This window comes from Pygoscelis adeliae, unplaced genomic scaffold, assembly GCF_000699105.1.
Source record: "Pygoscelis adeliae isolate BGI_AS28 unplaced genomic scaffold, ASM69910v1 Scaffold48, whole genome shotgun sequence".
Classification (NCBI taxonomy): Eukaryota; Metazoa; Chordata; class Aves; order Sphenisciformes; family Spheniscidae; genus Pygoscelis; species Pygoscelis adeliae.
Window position 1 is genome coordinate 2,717,820 of NW_008825618.1, and position 20,841 is coordinate 2,738,660.

At 37.1% G+C, this 20,841-nt stretch overlaps 1 protein-coding gene across 1 annotated transcript in view; it reads left to right on the top strand.

Moving 5' to 3' along the window:
• Positions 1-20,841, top strand: part of ITGBL1 (integrin, beta-like 1 (with EGF-like repeat domains)) — a 156,580-nt gene that overhangs the window by 66,694 nt on the left and 69,045 nt on the right. The window contains exons 3-7 of the mRNA XM_009333337.1: positions 1-146; positions 3,979-4,101; positions 7,687-7,827; positions 10,558-10,698; positions 15,159-15,305. Of these exons, the coding sequence (XP_009331612.1) occupies positions 1-146; positions 3,979-4,101; positions 7,687-7,827; positions 10,558-10,698; positions 15,159-15,305 (698 nt within the window). The remainder of the gene's footprint in view (positions 147-3,978; positions 4,102-7,686; positions 7,828-10,557; positions 10,699-15,158; positions 15,306-20,841) is intronic.

Consider the following 20,841-nt stretch of genomic DNA (forward strand, 5'->3'; position numbering starts at 1 on the left):
CCATGGGAAGTGTGACTGTGGGAAGTGCAAATGTGATGAAGGCTGGTATGGTGAAGCTTGTCAGTATCCAACTACTTGCAATCTTACACGGAAGAAAAGCAATGAAATGTGCAAGAATTCTCAAGATATCATCTGTTCTGGTGCAGGTAAGATGTCTTTTGTTGCTTTTGATGGCTTGATGTTCTCCCTGTGTTATCTGGAGAATCACTGTAATTTCTTTTCTACTTAGGAATTTTGTAGAGTATGTTTCAAGAGACTGAGAAGTAACTGTGTGTATACTAAAATGCTTAATTTTCCTATAGGCCTATTCCTGTGCATATGATGTGCACTGATTCAGAATGCCTACTTTTGTACTCTAGTTTATCCATAGCTATTTTAGGTTGATGAAACTGCAGCTGTGTCATGTATTTTGCCCATCAAAAGGTTATGGTAATGGCACTAACACAGAAACTGATGTCATTGTTTGTGTTTGTGTTTATAGCATGCAGAAATGGCATTTGCAAATATTTTTCCAGGACATTTATAAGCTGGACAGTTTTTTGAGACACTTTTGAGCTCTAACAATGATTATTAAAAACAGTTCTGGAAGATCTGCTGAGCCATTTCAATGGGGTACTTCATCTTCACTTTTCTGATTTGATAACTCTCTTTTCTCTAATTCCTTAATTTTATAACTCGTCCTAACTTAACTAGGAATGTCCTTTCCTTAAAAAAAATCAGAGGAAAAAGAAACGGCCTTTTAGCAGACTTCACAGCAGAATGGTAAAATTTTGAAGGGCAGTTTCTACCAGTCAAGGTTTGAGACCAGAAACTGCCCTCCAGTTTTTCCATCACATTGATCTCCGAGTGAGAGAATGTTTCAGGAACCCCACTTCTGCTCACTATTGCTGGCCTTTAATTTCTGTCTGGGTCCATACATTTGCATACAACTAACTTTCTCGAAAGGTAGTTGCTGACATGAGCAAAGAACCGAAAGGATTTGTGGGACTTGCTACAGAGAAGCTAGGCTCTCACAACAAGATGTGAAACCAATTTAATGTAAAATTTTAAGCATACAGCATACTGGGTAAAAGATACATTTCATTTATGACAATAATATAGATTATATGAAACTCGTGATTGTTTGGCTAACAAATGAGAGACACCTAAATGAGAAACTGTCTCTCAAAAATAAGCATAGTTCCTTGTGATCAGTCAAAGCACTTAAACAAGGTTGTTAACACCTTTTTTTCTCTTTCTTTCCTTGGCTAGAAGTGGCCCCTGTCTGTCTATCACTGAGTCTTCACAGGAAAACCAACGTAGCTGAACAACCACTAAAAGTGGCTAAGAGGGGAGTGTTTGTGGGATAAGAAGAATAAATGCTTTCGGTTTTGCTGGTATTAAACAGGACAGGAATTCCAATGAGACTGGCTAGGGAGTTTGGGGTAACTTTGATGGGCTGTAACCATACATATTTTGTCTTCATGGGATTGTCTTTTGATCTACTGCCAACATTGCCTTTGGGGTCTGAGCTCTGTTTTTTAATTGCCAATGAAAGATGGAAAGGGATGACATGAGTTGCTGCAAAAACAGTCCTCTGCTGTCACACAGCTAACTATTTATTGTAATTCTTTTCATGAACCAATCAAGATCCACCTAAAATTTAATTTTTCTCACTCAACTGTTCCTAATCATTTGTCAGAGCAACTAGGGCATCCTACCTAAACCAAGATTCTCTATGTGAAAAATTTCCACTTCTAGTCAATGGGAAATAATGGACACTTTTAGGACACAGTCTGTCTGGCCTCTTTAGATGCCCAATTTATGAATCAATTTGCCATTTTATCTTTTTTCCTGTTTGGGAATTATCTGTAAACAAGACAGTTTTCTCAAAAATTTTATTTGTATTTATTTTCCAAGTAATTGTAGCAAATAATTCTAGTTCTGTAGGTTACTTATGTTGTCTTATCAGTTGTATTATTATTTTATTATATTAGCTCTTGCAAACATTTTTAAAGTTTACTTTTTTAGACTGGCCATGTATGTCGCAGAGCCCCATTCTTCTGTTCTTCATTTGGATTAATATGAAGTTTAGTAAAACTTGTACTATACTTGTAATGGTGAAATGTAAAATGGCTTCTGCAAACTAGTTGTGTAATGTCAGCATAAAACTTCTATTTTGGAGGACTTCTTTTGTATCAATAACCATGTTTTCTAAAATATGTATGGTTGTAACGTGAGGGGTATGAGTCTTGTGAATTAAGTTCCTTTTTTTTTAAATCTATACTTGCTGGCATAGTGACACCAGTGACTGCTGAAACAGCTTGTGCAAGCCCATTGACCACAGGGCCCCAGTTTAACATGGTATTGCACAAAGGTCCTACCCTTACAATTTTCATAAAGGTGTTAGAGGTAGGGAAAAGGGGTGTCTTATATGACCGGCATGGTAATACTTTTGTTTCTAACGTGATTTTATAGTATCTTTGTTTTTTTGACTGTAGAACTCCTTATTATGTTTATTTATGGCTGTTATATGTTATCATGCATTATGTTCCAAACTAGAAAATATTCAGGAGGAGGAGGAGAGGGCAGCTGTTTGCTTCGCCCTGGCAACTGCACTCCAGGTCAGATAGACTCTCTGAGGGGAAAGGGGGGATTCTTCCTTCCCTGGGAGCAATAAAACAAACTTTTACTGTTTGGGAGGGTCGGTCATGGAGAGAGGCAGCCACTTAGGTGACGGGGCAACCGTACTCAGAAGACCAAGAAGCAAATGTGCGACCAGACCAGAGGTGACAGAAGAGAGATCTGTTTACAAACCCATTTCCATCCTTTGCATCGCCTGAGCGCTCTGGCTTTTCCTAATGTCAGAAAGTTTTCTGTTGTGGTTTATGTTGTGAGAAAAAACAGCTCTACACTTCCAAAGCATTTGGGAGTCCCGGGGGTATTTACATTGAAGGAGAAGCTCAGGCAGACCCATGTTCTCAAACCACTCGCTGGTCTGACATGGGTAAAACCCATCTTACTTGTGACAAATCAGCAAGTGTCTTTATTGTAGCTCTTAACGTTCTTGCAAGATCTACTCTTTTCTGAGACATCACCCACAAACTGAAGAAAAATGAGCCCTAAAAGCTTAGATTGGGTCAAAGTCCTGAAATAACAAGTTGCTATTATAGAGGTTCCTACAGTTCTCCAAATGAATGAAATAACTTGTAATGTGGACATCAATACCACTGGAAAAACATGCACTTTGCAGTAAAAATGTTGATATGCTATTATAATACCTTATGGTTTGTTTAATAATGCTATAAATGTATTTCTCCGCAATTAGCTTGTCTGTTGTATAATTAATGTATTGCTGCAGTAACTGCTTTCTAGCTTGAGTCTTTTTTTCCTGACATCTGATCATAAGGTCTTCATGCAGATGTTCCTCACCAATGTTTCCTTCCTTTGAGTCCTGGCTTTTTCTCCAAGGCTATACTTATAAAATCTTAATCCTCAGATGATGGTTGTAGACAAGGGACTGGAGACTAGAGTCTCCAGCAAAGGAACTTCGTGAATTTAGGCAGACGTATTTTCAGGTCCTCAGTAGCCATGCCCTGTAACTCTCATGTAACATGGCTGTGGAGCTGGACAAAACCAGGCTTCATTCTTGAGAAGACGACTAAATTAAATTTTCTCCTTTCAGTAGGCAGAAGATATAATTTCCAAAGCTGACTTCATACCTCAGTTGCATGAAGTCAGACAGACAACTCTAGGAGTGAATTTTACTTAGGAAAATATGGTGCTCCTTATTAAAAATGAACCACTTGAATGTTGTATCTATTTACAGCTAAGATTAGGCTTTTTGTTGATATGGATTGTTTCGGTGTCTGTCTTTATTTGGCCAGATGATTTTTAGATTTCAACCTTCTCGGAAATAAAACATGTACCATTTCTGATGGACTAATGAAACTCTTTCCATAAACTGCAGTCATTGAGTACTGTCTTAAATGTTTACAGGCACATGTCAGTGTGGCAGGTGTAAATGTGCAAACTCAGAAGGAAATGGACTGGTCTATGGTAAATTTTGTGAATGTGATGACAGAGAATGCATAGATGATGAGACAGAAGAGATTTGCACAGGTATGTATTTTAGTGAGTACAAGAAGAATGGTGAAGATTAATACAGGCTGTTATAAAATCATTTAATTGTGTGGACCTACAAAATGTCTTTACTGAATGTATGACTTAAAACTATATTTGCAAGAATTTAGCTTGCAAATTGTAAGTGGGAATTTCAGATGCAAAAATGAGCTAAGCAGGAGGTTAAAGAATGAAGAAATCCTGTGACATCCTCCTCTTTTTGGAAGAACTGCAAAGAGGATTATACAAGGTAATTCACTAAGGTAATTCATAGCTTAGTGTGTCTGTCTTCAGTAGAATATAAGAAATGTGCCTGCTTTGTGGCACAGATGAGAGCAAGATGGAGGACATAAAAAAAAAAAAACCCAAAAAAAGAAAAATAGATTATTAAGAATTTTGTCAAGGAAGCAAAAATTAAAAAGAACAATAAAAAATGTAGGATGAGAACTCAGAAGCAGTTCAGGAGATAAAAAGGGAAAGGAATGAATGAAGAAAAATTTCATCTGTGATAGGAAAGGCAAGAGAATAAGATGGAGTGAACTCTGCTGATAGATAGAAAAGCAACAAAAATTCAAAAAATTTCATTTCATTATAAGATAGTAACCTGGCAATTAAATATTGTGCAATACACACCATTTATGGCATTATAGATGCTGTTGCCTGTGTTACTAGGGAGGCTTGTCCTTGAGCTGGAAGGTGCTACAAATATTTTTCAAGCTATACACATGCATACTGTGTCTGTATGCATACAGGAGGGTTCAGAACTGCTCTTAGACTATTCATGCTCTCATAATAGTGCTTGCTCTGTGTGTGTGTGTATAATGATAGAGAGTACTTGTGTAAAATAGCTTTATCTGTCTTTATCCTTACACAGAGAACAAAATAAATTCTATTTATATAAGTGCCATTGAAGGCAAAAAGAACTTTTTTTTTGCATAGGATTAAGTAGGGATTTTAAATGAGGGTAAACAGAATGGTCCTCTGAAGTCCAAATCCAGGAATAGAGTACAATATTTCCAGTAATTGCCTAAAATGAAATGAGTGCAGGGCAATAATTTTTATGTGCCAGTGATTCCATTTATATTTATTTGCTTGTCACCATTGCATATGGTACCAAATATGATAAAAATTTACCATTTATTTAGTTCCAGTAAATTCTCCTTCTGCTGTTTTTGTCAGGTTTTTTTCCCTACCTGTTTTGCTGCTGGTTTATATTGTTAGTTTTTTCTTAGCTTTTATTTCCCCTTGTTTCATCCAATGGTGTCATATTCCAAAACAGACCAGATGTAAAAAACTAGTCTTATGTGTATGCAGAAATCGAAGTATGCTGGTATAAAAGGGCAAAAAAATGTTGGTAGATTGACGTCTCCAAGGTCTGTGATTCATCAGTATAAAAGCCCTGATACCTTCTGTAAGGTTTGGAGCCTTCTAAAGTAAATATAGGTAAAGAATATAAAACTAGTGGTGTGCTTGACTTGGTTAGGTTGTTGTAAGCCGAAAAGTTTATGCACGTAGGTTATGAGTGTTAGATTTTGTTTTGTTTTCTAACAAACCTCTACAGTACATAACCATATGTTGAACCAGGCCTTATGCAGAAGAAATGGACAGCACATGAACTGAAGGTCAAAGGTACATAATTTCATCACAGAAAAAGCAGACCCCACATGCCTATCGGTTATTGCTTCTCTCTCCCATCCCGATGTCTCCTTTAATACCCTCTATGCGGTCTTTCTTTCTGCAAGATTTCCACCACAGGAATCATTTACATTTATTTATGAAGTAATAAAGAAACAGCGTCCAACCCAGTTCTGCTCAGCTAGCAATGGCCCCTGGATACTCTCCACACACAGGCTGGACCTAATCAATGCCTGTTGTACTTTCACAGTTTGTGTAGCACCTACTTAGTTGCTACATACCCTTCATTGCCCTTGAAGGTATAGGCAGATCTTGAAGATTTTAATTGTCTTCAAAGAAAGCCAACTCAGGAGGATCAAACTAATGAAAACACAAAAGCTTCTGTTTACACACGTTTCTAAAGCCTGCAGCTGTAGGCTGGGATTTTATCCTGGAAAAACATACAATGCCATGCTGAGATATGGATAATGTGCATTTTAATCTTTGCACAAGGGGACTGCAATTTTTAAGCAAATCAATTCTTAGGTAGGGCAGAGTTACAAAGATGCATCAAGCATTTTTCCAGCCTCAGTTGGATTTTGATCAGTCAGTTGACTGTATCACTTTTTATTTAAGGTTACATAAACCTTGGAATCAAGTTGCAGCTTATTTTTAATACAGTATCATGGTTTCTAGCAAATTAAATTCTGATCCTGATCTTTTTTATCTAAGGCTTTTTTGCTCTAATGGAGTGATTATGTCTTCAGTCAAGAGCAAGAGGTAGTGGCAAATTGTATCATTTAATTCATATTTATTTGAGGACTATACAAGTGTGAGTGAAGAATGAAGTAGTGATGTTTTAATCTGCAAAAATTGCCAGTAGATTGAATTAATTTACTTCTTCACCATTTTCCCCTTTATTTCTTGTCCACTGTTCAAGAACAACCTTTTGGTAATAAGCATCATTTTATACTGTCTTTCTTGTTTAGTTATCTAAGTAAGCTGGTATTTTTACCTTCTGTTATTTTTTGACATGTAACCAAACAATTGTAATGAAAATTTCATGTGTAATTGTAAAAACAGGAAAAATTTTTATTCCACAGGTCTAAATTTGCACTCTTGATAGTTAAGGATATAAGTTGACCAGACTGTGATAGAGACGACCAGGACTACTAAGCTTAACATATGTAGAGGGAAAAAAGGACAAGATCCTGACTTGATGCTTCTAGTAAATAATTAACATGGCTTTAAGATTTATAAGAGTTGCAGCTACTTAATTTAAGTGCTTTGTGTCATTGAAGCACATGGCAGAAGTACCTTAGTGGATCAAAATGTTCAGGAGCTGGTTTCATCAAGCCTCAGATGACTCAACTATCTTTTGGGGAGATGTGTGGCTTGCTAAATGAACATCTAAAAGGTTCATTTTACTAATTCTTATCTTTCATGAACTGGTTTATCCGTGTTCAAACATCTTCTTAACAGGTAAGAAGGGAAGCCATATACCATGTAGACAGTTCGTAGTAAATCAAGGTCCCTCTGCTGGAATTATCTGAGGAGTCAAGAACGCACAATGCTTTCTTAGACATGCCAAGTACAGTGGGCAAGCATGTCCTATCTTAACATTTAAAGCTGTGCATAAATTTTAACTGTTAGATTTACTGTCTTCCAAATTTACCTATAAAGTTTCAAAAATTAAGCTTACAAATATAAAAATATTGATGTTATTTTCTTAGTGTTTATTGATTAGATCTAATCTGTGATTAAATGAAAACGTTCTAAAATAGACTTGGGGAAAAGTATAATTCAGATAGCCTTTGTCTTATTTTATGTAGGCATATACGGTCTATAAATTGTTTCTATTTTGAGTCTAGCACTAAAAGTTTTTAAAAGAAAAGATCAAAACAGTTAAATTGTTAATGCCTTTTAAAAACTTGCTTCTTTCTCACTGTATAAAATTTGTTTTGGGTTAAGGCCATGGAAAGTGTTACTGTGGAAACTGTTACTGTGAGGCTGGTTGGCATGGAGATAAATGTGAATTCCAGTGTGACATCACCCCCTGGGAGATCAAGAAAAGATGCACATCTCCAGATGGCAAAATCTGCAGCAACAGAGGTGTGTCATTCGCACCTTCCTTCTACGCATATTTATATAGCTTGCTTTTATTTTACAATATGCATTTTCTGCAGTAGGACATAGATTGTGTTCGCTGATAGTTTCTTGTCTGTTCTCACTTATTTCAAATCTGGATATACATTTCCAAGTGAATGAGTAGATACCTGTGTTTAGGTATAAACTTACACAAATCCACATCCATTTTTGGATTAAGCTGACCCAAGTTGTTCTCATCCTTCATTTTTGTAGTAAGACTGAGCAGGGTAATTTGTTAATACATCTGCTTTCGTGAGAGACCTATCCTGCAAGATAAAATATTAGCAGATTTTTGACTTTGAATGGATTTGTGCTGTAAGGCCAACAGGACTGTATGTCAATTCACTCTTAAAGAAGATCAAGGACCCACAATTGAATAGGGAAAATGAAAACTCAAAGCTTTTAGTTTCCACTGCAACCTGAAAAAACAACTAAGAAGGGTTCAGTAACAATGCCGTGGAATGCATACAGAGCTGGAGAGGTGGACTTCACACAATATTTCTAACTACATGGGGTTTTATTTGCACAAAGTTCTGGAATTTGAATTTTACCTTATACTTCTGTCTAATTTTGCCATTTTGAAAAAAAAAAAGCACAAAATAAGGTTGCTTTTCACTAGCTGCTATGTTTGGCTTCATTGAACAAAGAGTTAAAAAAAAAAGTTATTTTTTTGGCAATAGTCCAGAATAATTACAGTAGAACATAAGCGCAAGTCACATAGATACCTCTCTTAAACAAGATCTCTACTGACAAAACCTGCTATAGTGAGAACATCTAATTATCCTGAGAGCATTTAGAAAACTCTCTTCTCTTAATTATGAGGAAATTGAAAGGTTGGCTCAAATACAGAGACCATGTAGGCTCATTTAGTCTTGGGACTTTAGCAGTAAAAAATTTTCTGTAATTCTGGAAATAATAAATATAGAAGTGGCTTCAGATCAGATGCTTTGTTTGCACCGAGGAAGTAATTTCTTGTCAAAGAATTTCTCGTCAAAGCAATTTTTTTATTCAAATTTGAAATTTTAATGTGCAAGTATTTCTTTAAATTTACATTGTAATTTGGGGAAATGAGGATAAATAGCATAGCTGATATTCTGAATAGCTACAAACTCCTATACAAAGGTACATTCTTGGGATACTTCTATATTTTTAGCCTTTCATGTGTTTGTGATTTTATCCACATAAAAATTTTGTAGGCTTTTGACTACACAAAGTTGCTTTCCAACATAGTTTTTCTACTCTCTTTAGTCCTATTTATCCAGTTTTCTGTGTTTATACATCTTGTGATATGGGTGCAGTACATCTTGTCAGTCTTGAGCCTTCTAAAAAATTAAATATCGAGTCTAACCTTGCTGCCCAGCCTCCTTCAGTGCTAAAATGGATAAATTGTTTCTATCTTTCCACCAACTGCCTAGTCAACCAGCTGAGACCAGATGTGAACCTTTAGATTTTTTAAACTTTGGTGAGATGGTGTTTTGCATTCCGATATCCAGGACAGCTGATTCAAATTCACTTTGAAGTTGTTTCTGGGAGGATTCGTCACTCTCCAGAGGCGTTTCCTCATTTTCTGGGGTTTTTTGTTTGGTGGTTGTTGTTGGTTTTTTTCTTCTCCTTCAGTAATGTCACTGAATTGTGAAAGTATGAAAAATCAGGTGCAAACTTCTTGAGGGCTGTCTTGGTGGCTTTAGCACTAAACAGGGCAGCAGCTCTTCCTGCTTCATGTAACTGTCATGCATGCACGATTGTGTAGACCTTCTCTTTTTAGAGAATGTGCCCATATCTATATGTACTCTTCAGTCACCCTGTCCTGTTGTCCTCAAATGCATTATATTGTTCAGAGTACTCTGAATAAGAAGACAAAGGCTTTGGTGGAGTAGCAGAAGGTGAAGCTACTCTCCAGGAAATGGACTGCATGCATCCGTAAGGTTAGGCTGCTTCTTTGTGCCTGTTGGCATCTCAGAAAAAGTAGTGAGTGTACGGCCCTGAAGCATATTCGGATTTCTTAATAAGGAAACTGTCTTTTTTTGTTCTGACTTTTCCTGAGTAAATACGATGTCTGTTCTCTGTGTATCAGTAAGGTTGTGCCAAATTAGTCTCTCTGTCATATTTCACATTTCCCTTCTTACTGTAAACAACAGGGTGTTGCCCTGAATATTGACTTGGGAAAAGTGGAAAAGTATCATTTTCATGTAGATCTGTGCTGATGTTCTTCTTAGGTAAAGAATGACCTCCTAGACATTTTCAGCTGGATTAGAATTTGGATTCCCTTCTAGTTTAAATGTTTATGCTTTAACAATCATTAATTATCCACTGTGCCCAAGCCCAAGTCATTTAAACAGCATTGATTTTTATTGTCATTAGTGTCAGGGCAAATTACTGTTGATGTCAAAGATTTATGACTGTTCTGTGCACTACATTTTTCTGTTGATTCCTAACAAGGATCAACAGCAAAAAGAAACTTGAACAGGAAGCCAACTTGTTTGTATAAAGTATTACTACTAAATAATCATAGAAGGTTTTAAATCATAGAAGATGAGCACACACTCGTGATTAACACTTGCAGCTTTGAAACTGCACTCCTGTGAAAGCAGAAAATTCACAAATGTAAATTCCTGTAATCAAACTACGATTACTCTAAATTGCTCAGTTAATCTTCTATCTCTGCCTCTCTTTTCTTCTTTTTCTCTTTCCTAGGCACATGTGTATGTGGAGAATGCACATGCCATGATGTGGACCCAACTGGTGACTGGGGAGATATTCATGGAGATACTTGTGAGTGTGATGAAAGAAACTGCAAAGCAGTGTATGATAGATATTCTGATGACTTCTGTTCAGGTAATGAATATATATAAAAGGAGCTTATGTGTAGTTTTATAACAAAAGCATCCAATTGGTCTGATCTTGCTCTTCCTTAGTGCTCCAATTCTCATTTTCCTAGCTTAAAATATACGAAGCTTTAGCTGTTTTTTTTGGGGAGTGGACTTTTTAAATTAAAAGACATAATTCTGTAAAAAAAAAAAAAAGTTACCAGTTCTAAAGCTTTCTTAAAACGTCTTTTTTTTCTATGCCTTTTAACAAAATTCTGTAAATACGAAATACTTTTAGGTGCCCATCTCCCTTCTAATACTCTTGTCCTCAGACAAGAGTACCATAAATTAAAGAATGGTTGAAACTTTAATATCTATCTATCTATCTATCTATCTATCTATCTATCTATCTATCTATCTATCTATCTCCTTCCTTGGGGAAATTTAAATTTGAAAATTTGTTAGATCAAATTTTGTTATTTCATGTTATATGGCAGGGAGAGGACAAGCAAGAGGAAGAAATTCAAGGAAAAGTGAATTAATGAAAAACAGTATCCTGAGAACACCAATTGACCTGAGAACAATTAGAGCATCAATATGTGGAAAATATGAATGTGTGGTCCAGCCACACATCACTGACTGTACATCTTAGATACTTTCACCTTCCTTTTTTCTTTTACTTGTACTTCAGAGCATTATATTCAAATTAGTTAACGCCCATCCAGCCATCCAAGGTTTGCAGCGTACATAGGTTGATGCTCCATGTATCAACTAACAAAAGCTGAGATTCTGAGTGAGACCTTGCATATGATTTTGTATAGTTATTGATAAAGATGCTAATGCTGGGCAGGAAAGAAGAACTTTGATCAATACACAGCATGCAATTTGTACACAGGAACTTTGCAAAAACAAATGAGGGTGGTTTCAAAGGGACTTGACAGATTACAGGTTGTCAGCTCTAATGCGTCCTGTAGAAATCTGATCTGGCCTAATTAATAACAGGAAGAATGCAGTCACATCAAGGAAAATAATGATGTGGTATATTCTCCTCCTATTACTAGAATGACATATCCATCATAGAAAGATCATAGGAGTTGTCTGTAATAGGGAGAGAAGGTTGAAACAAACACGATACATAAAATTCTTAGCCTCTTCTTTGCCTGTTATAAAGGTGAAAGGTTTCTCAACTGTTTTTTTTTTAATAAATATTGATGAATCACTAGCTAATAAAATGAGAAAAAAGAAGAAACATTTCTAAAAAACTTCAGTGAATTCATTTGCTTGTTATAGTTTCAGCCACCTACAAATGTTATATAGGTTTATTTAATTAATAAGCTGGAAGGATGTAGAACTGCAGTCATGAGAGCAGCAGGAGGATTGACTTTGGGATGTTGTCAATTTTTGAATGTATTATTGTGTTGCTGAGTATGTTTTTAGCACTCAGGGACTGATCAAAATGTCAGCAGCAGCTAAGGAATACAAAGCTAAAAACCAACATGGTAAATGTGTTCTGTAGTTAAGGGTGAACACTGGAGTTTCAAACCTCATTAGATTAAAGCAAACCTGGGCCATCTACAGCTAACGCTGCATCACTGAAACAGGGCTTGAACTCCCTCTTTCCTGGACATTATTGCCATTGCTGCTGCTGCTGCCCAGGGTGGTAATGGTTGTAAGAAAGCAGAGTGTAAGAAGGTATGGACAGTTGCAAAGGAGCTGGGGGGAAGATATTGCCATTTGACATTGGATCAAGGACTGGTACACTGTTCTTCATTACACAGACATAACTGTAAATGACCAAACCTTATGAAAGACACAGAAGGAGGTGCTCATATGGCTTGCTTGATGTAACTAAAACTCGTGTTGAAGTGTAGCTTAGTTTTTCTATCTAATCAGCAAAAATTTTAGTACTACTTCTTATTCTTATGTTTTAGAAAAGCCTAATTTAGCCTTAGCTGGTCATCCAAGTATGCGTTCCTCAAATAGATTGTGCAAAACTCTCCATTTTCACATGAAGCAGTGTGAACAATGTCTTATAGTCCTGCTGTTTAGTCCTGTTTCAGAAATGGGCAAGGTGCATAAGTATTAATTTTGGTTTATTGCGGTAGACAGACAGAATCTGCAATTAAATCAAAGATTTACTAGCAGAATTGTAACTGGACAGCTTTTTTATTTGTTTATGTGAAATAAATTTACTTAGTGCACAAAGTGTGCACGCATTAGGTCTGCCTGCAAAATATCCTCATTTTTCTCACAATTATTTGTAAATTGATTTAGGATGAATCCAAGAGGGATTAGTCAGATTAGGGAAAATAATCCAGCTCTCTTAAAATCTACATCAAACGGAGCCAATACAAAACTTTTCCTGTCTTGTTCTGCCTACTTAATAGGTACAGACAGGAAATCACATTGTCCTGAGTAGCAGATTGAAATGATAGGAAAGAATGTTTATGTGTAAAGAGTTTTACTGTAACTGAATGAAATGCTATGTTTATTTCATAAACTACAAATGACAGGAATTGACAGCCCTGCTGTGAGGATTTAACATCACACAACAACAGCTCCCTCCAGAAGCTTCATATGGCTTGGGGTGACTGTCAATTTACAGTACCTCATATGGGCGACCGTATGCCTTCTTTTAACATGTGAAGTGCTGTTCAGTATGTTTCTGAATGATTTTCTTTCAGAGGTGTTCGCAACATTAAAGTGATTCTCTTCCTTTAAAGAGAGAATAGCTTTCATGACTTAACATAGAAAGAAAAAAAAGCTTCCACAAGAAAATTCCTACATTCACACATCTCATTAGCTCCTTTGCTGTGGCTCTAGCAAAGAAAATACTATGTGAAAGAACATCATCCTCTCGTAAGTATCTATCTGGATCAGGGAACATACGTCCAGTTCGCAACCTGTCAGCAGGTACACATGAAAGCAAGGGACAGAATCATAGAATCATAGAATGGTTTGGGTTGGAAGGAACCTTAAAGATCATCTAGTTCCAACCCCCCTGCCATGGGCAGGGACACCTTCCACTAGACCAGGTTTCTCAAAGCCCCATCCAACCTGACCTTGAACACTTCCAAGGACAGAGCATCCACAACTTCTCTGGGCAACCTGTTCCAGTGTCTCACCGCGCTCACAGTAAAGAATTTCTTCCTAATATCTAATCTAAATCTACCCTCTAAACAAGAGGAAGCCTTTAATGCTTTTCAAGGAAAACAAATAACTAATGTAAATAAAAGTTATTCTTGTGAAATTAATAAGACTTGTATTCTGGGAACTACTCTGATAACTCATAGAATGCTTGCTTCCTCCCATTTTCTCCTTGTGAACTGACGAATGCATATGTTTTAGAAATATAATATAAGCCAGTCTTAAAATGCAAGTACAGTTAGAAAGAGAGACAAAATCTGTGTTGCTATGGTGTTCAAGAAGAACCTGGATAGACAAGTGGATATCAGAGCAATGCTTTGGGGTCCTGTGTCCAGTGAATGATGACTACGTGAAAATTGTGAGAGATCTAACCTGCTGTCAGAGCTCATGAAAATAAATATTTGATTTTGTGGCAAGGAATCTTTTAGCTGATGCTCAAGCTTTCCTCATCCAGTGCAGGGAACATTTTTTATTGCCAGAATCCCACTGCTTTATGCAAAGAGCATTAGGCTTATGATGAAGTGAGCTGGGCAATTAGCTTGGTTTTTCTTGGTCTGGCTATGTTAGCATTCATATAGAGGAAATAGATTGTTTGGATGGCTTTCCAGGTTAAGTTCTCAGGAGGGATTCACCCCTAACTTCTCGGCTGTCACATTTTTTTAAAGAAACTTTCCAGAAAAGCTTCTATGGAGTTCAGTTGCTTTTGCTCACAACAACTTGCACAGTGAAAGTTGTGTTTATGTTGCTATGTTCAGACATGGTCAGGAAGAGTCAAGTTAGCTAATGAGATACCAAAACTACATCCAACTGCCCTATTGAAATGAGAATTGATTATGTCCAATATTTTATTATTTACACATCACTATTTAGTAGAAGGCACTGGTTTGAGACTTGGAATTGGTGTCACATTGCTTGTCTCTAGTGGATCACGTTGATTGCAAGTAGATAAAAGATGGTATAGATATATCACTTAGAGAATATGCTGCAACTGTGGTAGAAAAAGAACATAAAGCTAAATGAAAGATTGCCTTATGACAGCCCCACTTTTCCAGACAGTGGTGAAATGTGTATTTGTAACCTCTTTTCCACTCTTTCGCATGAGGAGCATGGGTCAAGTGGCAAAACATCCCTTAAGAAAAAAAAAAAAAAGGAAATATGGCTCAAGTGGAATGATAGACCAGTCCTATTTTCAGAAAAAAAGTAGAATTAGTGAATTGATTGTATTTTTTGCCAGTCTGATTATTTAATGAAACCACAACTTTGATAAAGTTCATCTAATCATGAGATTTTAATACCTATCATCAGTATGGAGGCTAATCTTTAATTGTATTCATTTTAAAGGTCATGGACAGTGTAATTGTGGAAGGTGTGACTGTAAGGAAGGATGGACTGGGAGGAAGTGTGAACACCCACGTTCTTGTCCATTGTCAGTTGAGGAAAGTGCTAAGAAATGCCAAGGAAATTCTAATTTACCTTGCTCTGGAAGAGGTAAGCACATTTCTGGAAGAATTTTCATGCCCTTTAAATGTACTTCCATTAAAATAATTTTACAGATGTCCAGCATTACTCATACTGAAAAATGTGAACTTTCTTGGCTTACTGTGCATGAATCACAGCTGCATAACTTGTGAGTTATGAGAAGGGAGGAGAAGAATACAAAAGTTACCTATTTTTCCTGTCGTCTAGTGCTTTGTATTTTATTTTATATATCTCAACATTTGTTTTGGAGGTTTTCAAGGATGCTTTGAAGATTGCTGCACTTAAGTCTTTACTAAAGATGCATGAAAAATATGAACCTATTCTGTGCATTCTTTGACAAAACCAGCATGAGATTTTCAGCCTGTGTAGAATGTGGCACCATTGTGATAAGAGCTGTTCAGATTTACACTGCCCAAGAACCTGCCCTACTGAGTGCAGGACTAACTTCTAAAATGCAGTTTTTCTTCGGTGCAGTTTGCTAGTTAGCCACTGGCTTTTCATTTGAAAGCATTTCTTTGTGACACCATAGCCTTTTCAAAAGCTTTGACTAAAAATATTTACTAAGTCATACATACAATTGAAATACACATTGCAAGAAAAAGGAAAATTTTCTCAGAAGGAAAGGACTTGCTAATTTTCATCTGTCACTGTGTGAAACGTGGTTTTCTGCAGAGAAGAAAGAAAAGTAAATATGAGACAGACTTTCACTAGAACTGGTAATTGAAGTTGTTATGAATTATGCCCACTTAAGTATTTGCTGGGAAAGGTCTAAAATTACTCTTGAATTATTGCATTTGACCCTAAATGTAATTTCATTTGCAATTTCTTCTTTCACTAATACTATCTAACACAGTCAAAAACTGTAGACTCTCCACCCAAGCTAGCACTGTGATAATTGTATTTTTCTCCCCCTGTAAAGGTGTAGTGGCTCGTGACTTAGTAAACGCAGCATTAGCTGTATCTTAAAAGAACTATGTATTAACAGATTGTTGCTAGCTGTTTTCTTAATTAAGCTACAGTTTTCCAGAGAATTACATCTCTCTTTTCTTGATAAAAATTCTCAAAGGAATTTTTGGCTACAGGTTAGGTGAAACATGGTCATCTGTAGAGAATTAACTGCATTTTATTGTTCATGATAGCAAGAATTATAACTAAAAGAGTGTTGACATTTTATTTATTTATTTATTCATTTAATACTGGCTCACTCTTTTCCTGTTTTCATTGGCTGCTGAATGTCTCTTCTCTCATTTGCTTCACTAGGAGTTGTGTATGTTGAGCATTTGGAGTCAGTTCTATGATTTAATTGCATTGCGCGCTATGAGAGTCAAATGACAAAGAAAATAATGACAGTCATAAAAACAAGTTTAATTTGAATAAAAATACAGTCTTAAGTTATGGAACATATTGTTCTATTTATATTTTAATTTTTGAAAAGTTTTATTAAGTGTAGTGAGAAGAGTGAGTTTGAAGATTTCAATATTAATGGCAATAATTCTATCCTCTTGACTTTCTGAAAAAAACACCTGAGTATTAATGCTGGCAGTGTTCTCCTGTTGAGATACTAGCAGTGAAATAGGTCCCTTTGAGGTGAGTTCATTTGACTGAATGATCTGTTGGTCAAAATTTTCAAATAAAGTACAAGCATTATCTATTGGAACAAAAGGCTTAATTGATAGTGGCTTTCACTGAACTTCCTTCGACTTCCAAACAAGAAGAGACTACCAAGGTTTATGAGGAGTGCAAATGGCACAGACGTGGATCTAGGACATAGTATGATAGACAGCTGCTGTAATGAAGGAACAAGAGATTTCGCATTCCATGCTTGAAAAAAAATCCCCATGAAAACTGTCATTTTAAAATGGAATGTGGTATCTTGTTTTAGTTCTATGAACAATTTTGTTTAGGAAATTGGGAGAGAAAAGGAGAAAAAAAATTTTAGTCTAATCATCTGTAATTTACTGGGTAGTGTATTTTTTTACCTTGGACTCCCTGGATTTCCCTTTCTTTCATCATATTTTGGATAGAACAAAAAATGTGAGAAAGTTCCTGTACTGCTGAAGTGATGTAGGTGTTTAGTTCCTGTGAAAAATTGTCATTGGACTCGCACAGTTAAATTCTTTGGTCCCATTTGAAAATCATAGAATCATAGAATCATTAAGGTTGGAAAAGACCTCTAAGATCATCAAGTCCAACCATCAACCCAACACCACCATGCCCACTAAACTATGTCCCTAAGCACCTCATCTACCTGTCTTGTAAATACTTCCAGGGATGGGGACTCAACCACTTCCCTGGGCAGCCTGTTCCAATGTTTAACCACTCTTTCAGTAAAGACATTTGTCCTCACATCCAATCTAAACCTCCCCTGGCGCAACTTGAGGCTGTTTCCTCTTGTCCTATCGCTTGTTTCTTGGGAGAAGAGACCAACACCCACCTCGCTACAGCCTCCTTTCAGGTAGTTGTAGAGAGCGATGAGGGCTCCCCTCAGCCTCCTTTTCTCCAGGCTAAACAACCCCAGTTCCCTCAGCTGCTCCTCCTAAGACTTGTTCTCCAGACCCTTCACTAACCTCGTTGCCCTTCTCTGGACACGTTCCAGCACCTCAACGTCCTTCTTGTAGTGAGGGGCCCAAAATTGAACACAGTATTCGAGGTGCGGCCTCACCAGTGCCGAGTACAGGGGCACGATCACTTCCCTACTCCTGCTGGCCACACTATTTCTGATACAGGCCAGGATGCCATTGGCCTTCTTGGCCACCTGGGCACACTGCTGGCTCATATTCAGCTGGCTGTCAACCAGCACCCCCAGGTCCTTTTCCGCCAGGCAGCTTTCCAGCCACTCTTCCCCAAGCCTGTAGCGCTGCATGGGGTTGTTGTGGCCAAAGTGCAGGACCCGGCACTTGGCCTTGTTGAATCTCATACAGTTGGCCTCGGCCCATCAATGCAGCCTGTCCAGATCCCTCTGCAGAGCCTTCCTACCATCAAGCAGATCAACACTCCCGCCCAACTTGGTGTCGTCTGCAAACTTACTGAGGGTGCACTCGATCCCCTCGTCCAGATCATTGATAAAGATATTGAACAAGACCGGCCCCAACACTGAGCCCTGGGGAACACCGCTCATGACCGGCCGCCAACTGGATTGAGCTCCATTCACCACAACTCTCTGGGCCCGGCTGTCCAGCCAGTTTTTTACACAGGAAAGAGTACACCTGTCTAAGCCGTGAGCCACCAGCTTCTCTAGGAGAATGCTGTGGGAGACGGTGTCAAAGGCCTTACTGAAGTCCAGGTAGACCACATCCACAGCCTTTCCCTCATCCACTAGGCAGGTCACCTGGTCATAGAAGGAGATCAGGTTGGTCAAGCAGGAATCCTACTACTTGTCATTATAGCTTGTCATGGGCAGAAGTGTTACACAAGCAAATGAAACAAAATAAAGATTTCCAATCAAATGCTACCTCTTTCAAGTCTTCTGGGGTGGGAAAGGCCATGGACTTGTAACAGCACCCCCAATTTTTCTGAAGTCCATGGGGAGGATTGTGTGAGAAGGAAGGGAAAGTTCCAAAGGAAATCTAAGAGTTACCTTTTCCATTTGAACATTATTGTTTTAGTAACCTTGTAATATTTTTCTCCTGGCTATGGTACAAGGACAGTAAGTCCTTGTACAGGTCAGTAATCCACCGCACTGCTGGAGAAGTTGAGTACTTAACGTCCTTATTTAATGGGATCTTTTAGTAAGGCAGTTCATGTATGGAATAGGGTGCAGAATGGAGAGCCCAGAGATGCAGGTGCATGACTTAATGACTTTGCCATGTATTGTGTTTCCTTAAAAAATGTTTTCTATTCATCTGTACCTTTTGTTTCTAGGTTAGTCAACAGCAGTTGTGACAGCTAACGTACTCTTTTGCAATCACTTTTATGGTCTTGGATAAAGGCATTGAAGAACAAAGCATTTTTAGGATTTTTAATGCCATACAGATAACCAAAATATGTAGGGAGAAAAAGATAGAACTGTTACAATTCATAGTCTCTCTCTATAGTCTCTGTCTAAATGCTGACTTATGCTCAGATTTTCAGGTGGAGGACTTTGAAATTTCAGTTGTGGTACTCTGTTCCCAAGATTAACAAAAATTATATTTCGTAGATGGTGTTTTCTTGTTGAAATGTTAAGTATGATTTCAAAATGTGATAATCCTTCACTTAAACAGTAGTAAAAAAAATCCATGCTGCCTGAGGAAGCATTGAAGAAATAGTTCTTCAAAGCTTTGTCTGGCCATTTTTAGTTTTTTGTGCATTTTGCAAAACTTTCTGATATGGAAGACTATAAAACTCCCAATGATTCAGCTTCAGTCTTTAAAATCTCCAATAATAATTACAGAAGGTGAACCAGAAGAAAAAAAAAAAGGAAAAAAACCTGAAACCAAGCCACCAAATCCTCTAAATTCCTCATTAAAAAAAGGTTTGGGGTTTGTATATTTTTGTGTCAGAGGTTTGGGATAGTGGGGGCTTACATTAAAAAAAAAAATAATCCTTTGTTTCACTTCACAAAATTTTATAATATTAGCACAAAAACCATGGCAAAATTATACTGTTTGAAAATTTTCAAGCAGCCTGAGGGACCAGAAGCTTCCATCTTTGAACTTAATTTTGGTAAGGTGCTTATTTTATACCTTATACATTGTTTTTACAGGTAGTGATGAATGGAAAAGAGAATGTTAGCCTAATCTTACTCTTTTTTTTTCTGATTCAATGACCCAATATGTTTGTAATATTAAATTTTCATACAAAGTACTGGGTTTTTATATAAATGTACCCAAATTTTTGTTAGTTACCTTTAAGGCAAATTATGTTCCTACATAGGCAGAAATAGAGAAAGCATCAGCAATGCAAACAAAGAGAATTGTCACGTGCCACTCAGATTTTGAGAATCCCAGGTTCCCTTAACTATGTCACGTAACTTCAGCAAGAGAAAAAAAGATATAGGAAAAAAATTAACAGTGAAAGAAAGCTTTTTTTAAGTAAAGTGTTTAATATATCAGGGGTACCTGAAAGTTATATTAAAAATTTTAGAGAATTAAAAGGAAGTTATGAAGAACAGGACCTAATTAGATAATCACTATCTATATAATGCTATAGATTACAATTTCTCAATCTGCATTTCGCTCTCCGAAGAGTAGATGAAGCAGTGAACTTTTATTCTAGACTGTAATTCCCTTCGTGATTTTCCCCGGTCACTCACAGGAATAACAAGCTGTTTCATGGGTGCTGGTCAGCATGTGGGGAGAGCAGAGATGCTGCCAAAACTATATTTCACCATGGTCTTATATTTCTTAGCTGCTTTAGTAGGTGAAGGAGAGAGAAGGCTTTATATTGACATGCTGAGCAGTAAGTGAGAATGTCTACATTCTCAAATGATGTTATAAAGGCAGAGGAAATATAAATCCCCTCAGTTACATCGATCAGGCTGTCTTTACCTTCAGTAGTTCCTGTTATATATAATGGGAGAGAAGGATCAGATGAAAATTTTGGGAATTCAAATACACTATCGCTA